Source organism: Fukomys damarensis, unplaced genomic scaffold (genome assembly GCF_012274545.1).
Source record: "Fukomys damarensis isolate Sample0158 unplaced genomic scaffold, DMR_v1.0_HiC HiC_scaffold_1, whole genome shotgun sequence".
Classification (NCBI taxonomy): Eukaryota; Metazoa; Chordata; class Mammalia; order Rodentia; family Bathyergidae; genus Fukomys; species Fukomys damarensis.
In genome coordinates, this window is record NW_022900913.1 from 40,094,047 (window position 1) to 40,103,148 (window position 9,102).

A 9,102-nucleotide genomic window follows, 5' to 3' on the forward strand; every position below is an offset into this window, starting at 1 on the left:
AATGTTTTGGCCTTAAACCCGGGGCCTTCTCTCTTTTTTTTTTTTTTTTTTTTGAAGCACATATGGTGTCTTCATCACCCTGCTGCTGCAATCCTGACATATCACTTTCATTAAGTGAGTCAAGCTGCAATTATTTTTGGGGTTCTTACTCTTCCAAATGGTTTGTTAAGTTCTTCCTAATTTCACAAAATACATAATTTTTTTTGTTGGGATGTCTAGCCACAGAAAAGTAGAGACAAAGCCCATATATTCCTGAAGGAACTGTGTTATATTTTTGGTGGTAGTTCACGATTTATATCATCTTCCAAGAGGATCAAAGTAGATGGAAGGGATAAGGGAGGAAAGAGAAAAGAAAAGAGAAAGAGGGAACTCCTTCCTTAGTCATATGTTTGGGCTTAGATTTTTCAAAATAATAAAGTATGTTGCTTTTTTTATAATACTTTGTTTTATGGCACCTTAATTACATTACTAGGAAGATAAGGAAATTGTGCATCTTATAAATATTAAAGGATTTTACAACATGCAGATAGTGAATTGAATGAGATTAGTGAGATTCTAGAGGGTAATTTTCAAATACAGTTTCTTTTTCACATTCACAATGCCTTCTGCATTACTTGTTTAAAAATAGGAAAGTTATGAGGAACATGAGAAAGGAAGCATGGAGGGCACAGGTGGCAGAGGACAGGCAGCAGCAGGTACCTGGTCTTTAATCAAAGCACTGTTCTACTACTTGCTCTCTTGCCTGTTCAGGCATCAGTCTCTTTTCCGTATATTTGTAGTATTTGCTTTGAAGTCAGGCATTCAAATCCCACCTCTCATCTTGTCCTCTTACTTGGTTACCTGGATGACTTTCAAGCTCAAAGAGATGGAGTAACTTCCTCATAGCACAGCTAAGCGTAGTCTATGGTGAATTCAGGTGAGGGTTAGAGACACTACATGGAGAGTGTCTAGCATATATTGACTTTTTTTTTCTTGCACATGATACTGGGGGTTGTACCTAGGGCCTTTGTACTAAGCGTGCTCGCTCGCTCTCCCCCTCTCCCCCCTCTCCCTGTCTCTCCTTTCTGCATTTGAACTTGAAATCTACCTTATTCAGGTTCCCAGAGTGTTAGGATTACAGGTGTGCACCACCATACCCAACATACATAACTGCTTTTGCCAGCTACCGCTACTGTCCATATTTTGCTGTCCCCTACGCCTCCTCCACTTCCCCAGCTCCCTACTGTCTTTAGCACAGTATAGCAGGCCCTCTGAGCATTCATTTCCTGATAGGACACAATTCACATGTTACTTTGGGGAAAGTAACATCCCATGCAGAATTATGTAGTTTGTGGTCCTACTTTACATTGTATCCACCTGGTACCCTTGTTCTGGGTGTGCCTTGTCATGTGCCTTCCTGGTGAATTTATAGAGGGTGGAGCTCCACCCTCATATACATGTCTAATTGTTCTTGTGCTGTTGATGTGCTCTAAACATATTAAGCCTTCCATAAATGTTCTTTTTGAGGGGAGGTAACGGGGATTGAACTTGGGTCCTTGCGCTTGCCAGGCAGGCCACCGAACCGCTGAGCTAAATCCCTGGCCCTCCATAAATGTTCTTTAGATGAATCAAAACTCTTACCCCAGAGCCCAACCTGATTGAGGCTTTAAAAATAGTGGTATTGCATTATTTACCTAATAGGTTTATACTAGGAAGAAAAATAAATCAAATTTTTCCTTTGTTCTTTAGTATCTACACTTAGAAAACTTAAAGGAACTAAATGCCAAAAGGTTCTTGGGCCTGAGATATTTTAATACTTTAATATTTTAATTTTTAATATTTTAATACTTGTTTTGAAAATGGCTGCTGTCATAAGTTATGAAAATCTCAAATTTGCTCATTTGTTAAATTGGTTGTTACAGATTTACATCTATAACACTATATAGTAGAATGTAGTTTCTAAAAATGCTGTGATCCAAGTTGGTGTTTGATAAGCTGCAATTTAGTTGACAGTGACACAACTCCTGGCCAGGTTTCAGATTTCTTGCTGCTGGACAGTGTTCTCTGTGGTGAAATCCCAACTCTAGTAAGTACAGCAATACGACAGTGTAGGTTACAGGTGCTATACCTATTAGCATCTGAGCAGGTTGGCACCCTGTGTCCTTGTCCATAGTATTTGAACCTTTCCCATGGCTTCCTCAGGTACCTGGATCAAAGTCAGACGAAGGAAAAAAAAGAAAAAATAGATCACCTGAAACATTTACCTTCTAATTTTCTTCTCGCTGTCTTTTAAAATAAGTTTTTAAACATGCTTCATAATTTCGTATTATCAGTTGTATTTTTGAGATTTTTTTTCCTTGAATTCCACCTCCTACAAGTCTCCTGGTCTTTCCAATTTCAATTTCTATGTATAAAATATGAACCTTAACAAATGTAAAAAAAGATTATGTGTTACAAGAATTTTTATTGTTGTTGGGGAAGGTCCTTTTTCAAAAAAACAGAGAAGGCAGATTTCAGTGCTTCATTGATACTCTCAGCCATAGAAGAAATGCTAAAAGTGTTGTACCTTGAGAATGACACCTTCACCTTCAAGGCAGGGGTTTCTCTGGAGCCCTGCAAACTGAATGGATCCCCTCTGACTGGCAGGCATACTTCTGTCCTGGGCAAGGTGGGAGGTACTGTATGCCAGGTGTTTGTGTCCTTGTCCTGTGGCTATGTCCTCCCTACCCCAGGGTCTATTCCTCTTCACATAAAGATCTTATTTAGAATAAGTGCATGACAACAAATAATATGGGTGTGTACTTTGCTATACAATTGTATACTTATGGGTATAAAATTTGTTATCAGTAGTTTTAAATTTCTCAGGTCTTTGTTTTTTTGCTGTTTTTGAGACAGGGTCTCACTCGAAGCCATCTACCTGCCTCAGTTCTGGGATTACAGGCTTGCACCACCACACCTGACTACTTCTCAGATATTTGAACTGTGCAAGAAAAAAAAGCACATCATTTTACCTGTAATGTTTTTTAAAAGAAATATTTGCTCATTTGGTATTATTTTTGCAAGAGATTTGAGGATATTTAGGTACAGGGCAGCTTTTGAACATGTTTCCATAGGTAAACAACATTTGTAAAGCAGTCTGTTTGCTTCCTTCCTTCCTAAACTGGCAGCTTATTTCACTCAGGAATGCCTCTTCTCAGACTGCCAGGCCATGTCCTGGCAGTTTGTCTAAGTTTCTAGCTTGTCTTTGAAAAATGCCTTAGTATAATGAATACTAGTTGCAGTCAGGAAATCTGAGTTCTTAAGCTGCTTGTGTTCAGGCGATCTGAGCTTTATCGTAACTCATTCCCAGAGACCTTTGAATTTCCTACTGCCAGATATCTCCAGCCTTTCGTGTATTCATATGACAGTTATATTTCTTGGGAAAGGTTCTCCCCCATGTGCCATTTGCCATATGACCAATTTCTCACCTTCATTCCTTCAGTACCCTCTGGTAACAGCTCTTGAGGAGAAGCTGTAGCTCCTTTGGCATTCTTTTGAAGTCATATTAGGACATACTATTTCTGTAGTCCCTAAAATACAATGAATTTTAGTTGTTCAAGTCCCTAGCAGTCTAGGGGGTGCGTGTCCTTATAGATGAGTTCAGGACCAGGCATTTGTGTGTATTTCACACACACACCCCACCGCCAGATAATTGAGCTCAGTATGTACATAGGATGAATCAGGCATTGGCTGGGCCAGCCCTAATGAGGGCAGCCTTTAATTTTACACTAAGAGCTTTACTAAACACTCTCCACCACCCAGCATCATTTCCAAAAGGCAACCTGACTTGGTACCAACAATTCAGAGACTGGTTCTGAAATCTTACACAATAATTCTACTTTTGAGGAATCGAGTTTGCATATTTTCTGGGGTATTGTTTTTATATGTAATTTTCTTACTGTGTCAATACAGTGGTCTCACACATTTTAAGCATGTGAAAACTGGTTAGTTTCTTGGTTTGTCTTTTGATGGAGGATTCTTTGAAATTTATTATTTTATTAAGAGTAATATCTCCCAAGAAAATTACAAATATTTGGCCAATATGGCAAACACTGTTTGATAAAGTGAAATTGTAGCAATGGAAATGCTTTCAGAAACACTATCAGATTCCTTATATGAATGATTACAGTCACCACTTTAAAAATTCCAATTTTACCAGTTTAAAACAGGTAAGTGTTTTACATACTCAAGATTCTGTGTAAGATGTGGCTGTAGCATTAAGATACGTACATATATTTTAATTAATGATTATTATTTTTAACTACAGGCGCTCTTACCAAAGTAAAGGAGAGTAGGCGACATGTGGAAGAAGGAAAGATGGAGGTCCAAAAGGCTGATGGCATTCAAGATCGCTGTAACACTATTTCTTTTGCCACTTTGGCTGAAATTCACCATTTCCATCAAATTCGAGTAAGAGACTTTAAATCACAGATGCAGCATTTCTTACAACAACAAATTATATTTTTCCAAAAAGTAACCCAGAAGTTGGAAGAAGCTCTTCACAAATATGATAGTGTTTAATAACTGGACATTGGATTGTGGACTTTTTTCAATTCAAGGATAATTTCTACAGCAGAATAAAAACTGCTATCAAAGAACTATTGCCAACTATCAGTGGTGGTACAAGGATGGTTTTGTGTTCAACTGAAACCCAGCTGAATATATAATTATGTAGAAGAGAAGCAGTTAATATGGTTATATAATAGAAACAGTACCACACATTGTAACTAAATTATACTATGTATGCCTACACTACCATTGTAACTTTTGGAATAATGATTATACTATTTGCCTTATTGCTTTTTGAAGTATGAATATTTTAGTGCATACTTTGTAGACCTCAAAACCCACAAAGGGTCTCAAAGAAGCCGGCTGGATAAAAGCCTGCTATGGATGCCTTTTTACTCTCATAGATTGGGATTACCTAAATTCAACCTATTCTGTGTTTACAAACTCCCAACTAGAGCAGCTATGTGACTTTGTGCCTTTAGACTCTTGGTTTTTCATTTCTGCTCCCGCTCCTCTTTTAAGTAAGCCCCAACTTTTCTGATCAAAAGAGTGAAAGGCCAGTGCATACAATGACAAACTGATGTTAGCCTCATATTGTTAGGGCTGGGGGTAGCGGGAGGATCACTCGTCATCAGTTTGCACAGCAGGTATTATCTCCTGGTAAGATGCTCATGAGGGCAGAAGAGTGAGATTCATTCTCATCCTTGGACATGAAGTCTGTTGGGGAAGAGATGGTGCATTATATTCTCTTAGATGCTACAGTAGCATAGCCTCTTCACACAGGTGTCCTGAAAACTAGGTGTGAGGATTTCAGCAAACAAGTCTTATGTGGAGAAGGAGGAGTCTGATCAGTCAGGGGATACAAGTACAGAATCAACCACACACACTCTATTTTAGTTCTTAGGAGGATTTTCTTTTCTTTTAGCTTGAAGTTTTTCTTTTAATACTCAGTTTTTTGTTTTTAAATGGATCTACACTGTTAACTGATTGAGACTCCACTGTGATTCACTCGTTTACGTAATCAAAAACTTTTCAGGGATGTCTGTAAATTTCAGTGTTATACGTGATGAAAGTGGTGTTGGTTGATATAAGGAGGGACCAGAAATAATTTCTACTATTCCATTACTGAAGGAAGAATTATTGATTTATACTGTTTTAAAAAAAGAAAATATTGATAAAGCCCACTCAAAGGCCACTTAACCTTAAAAATTATTTTAAATATATTCTTTTATTATTATATGGGAAATACATATGGCTAAAAAATACCAAAAAGTTTCAGAAGCAGCTTCCTTTAAAAAGCACAAAGAGGTTCTGGCTTGAAGTGCTGAAATCTCAATGTTTTTATAGTCGCTGAGCTAAATAATGTGATACTTGTGTTCACAGATTTTAAAACTGTCACTGAAAGGTTAAAGTATCTACTCTTTTCATGAAGTCAAACTTGTACTGCCTCAGAAATCCATGGGTACTAAAATAGTAAAATGGAAGTAGAGAGGTCAGTTTGAAGTAGTGGTGAGTCACAATATGTAAAGAAAAGGGTCAGTTTGCAGAAAGTCATAAGAAAAGGTTATTAGAATGATTACTCAACAGCACAGTTACTCTCTAAAAAGTAATCTCATATGGGTTGAATTTTTCAGATCAGATTTCCATAATTTTGATCTTGGTCAAAACTTGGTACCTTAAAAACAAAAAACAAAAACTTGGTACCTTAGAGTAAATAGAGCCACATTAAACGCCCCGTGGCTTTGTCTCTACCACGGATAAGTAGAATATCTTCCAATACATTATTCTCTAAAAAACAACTTTCTCTTGATTGCAGAAGAAGCCCAGATATATGAAAAATTAATTTTATTGCAGAAGTTTGGAGGTTATAGCATTTAAGTTTGAGTCTGTATTGGACAAATAAGCACTATGCTTTTCAAATGATTTTAAAGTCACATTTACTTGCCTCTTTATTTTGATGATGGTTTGATTTTTTTTTTTTAAGTAAAATCACTAAACTTGTGCATTGGTAGCGTGGAAGTTAATCTGAGGTATCTTGTATGATTGTGCTTTAGCCAGGGTGGACATAGCTTAAATTAAAATAAAAACTAAAGATTAAAGTACAAAGAAGTATAAATTCACGCTGCCTACTTCTAAGAGAACATATGTTCTTCATAACTGATTAACATGCCACTGATAAATAGGGGATTTAAATTAATTCTGTGGGTTAGAAAACCAGAAATATTAGTGTCCATTTTCATCTAAGGTCTTTATTCTCTAATGTTCTTGGTCCTATTGAAACATTTCAGTATATAAAAAATACTGCAATGTTAATATCCAAGAGAAAAGCCATTATCATGTGTATACTGGTCATCATGATCAGTGTGGTGGTACAGTTTTTAAAAAATAAACTATCCTGCCCTTCAAGCCATCATTTGTCTTTATTTCTAGAATCTGTAATTCTCTTATGTGATGTGTTCATAAATTCATCTAAGCTTTATTCTCTAATGTTCCTGGTCCTATTGAAACATTTCAGTATATAAAAAATACTGCAATGTTAATATCCAAGAGAAAAGCCATTATCATGTGTATACTGGTCATCATGATCAGTGTGGTGGTACAGTTTTTAAAAAATAAACTATCCTGCCCTTCAAGCCATCATTTGTCTTTATTTCTAGAATCTGTAATTCTCTTATGTGATGTGTTCATAACATGAGGGGTGTGCACCTGGGCCTAGTTTTGTTGTTTCAATTGCAGCATTGTTTGTGCGCTGTAGTTATAAGGCTATGAAGCTGGTTCTACGGCCATGCATTATCATTCCGTTATCCTTCCAGGCTGGTATCTGAAGGTACAGTTTATATCCAGGATAGAGGAACACATTTAAAAAGGAAACAAACTAGTGCATGTTGGTTAACAATGGTGTAGTAGTTGGGATTTTCTTAGGCTTCACATATAGGTTATATTTATTTATAACAATTCAGCAGATTCCTAAATGCTGACTTTTAGTTGTCTTAAGTTTTTCTGCTGGTCTCATAATTAAGGACTTGAAAAAAGTTTTTCTCTTTCGAGTCAACTCACGTGAAATTTATGTATAGATTTTTAAATGTCATTCTGTACTAAGTTCATTGTATAGCCCTTTTTCCTATTTGTCTTCACTTTCTCAGAATCAAATACCATGCCTGAGTCTGAGATCTTTAAATCCATAAACATTATTCAGTTTTTCATTTCCAACTTGATCTTTGCTTAACAGAAAAAGTAAAACAGGATATTATTTATTTATGTTGAATATTGTTGTATTTCCTTCAAAATGTTATGATTAGTTCAGATCAGCCATGTTTATCTTTTTAAAAATAACAAAAGTTACTTTATTTTTCAGCTTCAGTGGAATGTTACAATGATTGTTTCTACATTAAGGATGAATTTATTTAGTGTGAGACTTACACAGAGAAATGGAAGCATATATGTTGTAAATTAAGCTTTTGTCTATAGTTGCCATGTAAATTGTTCTTGAAACTGTAGCTAATTGTTTTGTTTTGTTTTTACGGTATTGGGGATTGAATGCAGGACCTTGTGCTTGCCAGGCAGGCGTGGCACCATTGAACTACATCCCCGACCTAATTGTATTAATTTAAAACCATAAACCTTTCACTTAGGCCTTGGCAGTATTTGCTGATATTAATAACATCAATATTTAAGTACATAGTAATTGCAATATGTGTTTTAAAAATAGCTACTGTTTGTCAAGACCTGACACTGAGTAAGTGCTTAAGTACTTCGTGTACTGTCTCTATTGGTTGCCAACTCAAACCTGCCTAAGCAAAAAATAATGGCACAAAGACCTACTGTATCCCACAGGTGACCAAAGTCCCATCTTGAATGAAGCTTATCCACTTTGTGGGATTTTTATCTAGTATTTGCTGTCTTTGCAGATCTGTTTTCTTCTCCATCTTCCTCCCCTTCTCATCCTCCTTTCTCTTTGTAGCTTGGCTTTCCTAGCATCTTCCAGTGTCTGTAATGGCTTTGCCATTTGTTGGTTCGCAGGTCTACTTGGACCAGTGGTGGACACCTGTCCCAAGATGGACAAATCAAATACTCTATAGTTTTAGAAATTTTTTCAAAGGGTATACCGGGGAAGAAAGGAAATAGTTGGTTCCTCTCAATATGAGCTCTACCTAATGGTCCATGAAACAGGCCTCTGAGGAAGATTCCATCTCCAGTTAATAGATGAATTTTTTAAAAAATTACAGAGGTTCATGTCTTTTGCCCAAGATCATACAAGCTAAGTGATGGAGCTGAGATTCAAATTGACTCAAGCCTAGACTTCACTGGATGCCATTTTTTCTTTTTAGAAATGGCTAAACCTTCCCAGGTTTGCTTGAATTGATGGAATTTTTATCATTCTTTGGATGCTTAACATGAAGGTACAAAAGGAACCTCTTACAATCTTCTTTGTACCCATTTCTATTGGAAAAGATAAAGGTCAGAGCTGTGCTGCTTTGTCTCTTAGTGGAAAGGGATGACTTTAGCCTGACATAGACTGGGAAGCTTGTCAAGTGGGTATTGTTCTGCTCCCATCTCCATGCAAATGAAAGCACA

General features: G+C 36.7%; 1 protein-coding gene across 1 annotated transcript in view; it reads left to right on the forward strand.

Moving 5' to 3' along the window:
- Snx18 (sorting nexin 18) overlaps window positions 1-6,508 on the forward strand; it is a gene marked incomplete at its 5' end in the record, with an annotated part of 24,915 nt that extends 18,407 nt beyond the window's left edge. Inside the window, one exon of the mRNA XM_033761815.1 lies at window positions 4,286-6,508. Within this exon, the coding sequence (XP_033617706.1) occupies window positions 4,286-4,539 (254 nt within the window). The remainder of the gene's footprint in view (window positions 1-4,285) is intronic.
- Between the last annotated feature and the right edge of the window lie 2,594 nt (window positions 6,509-9,102).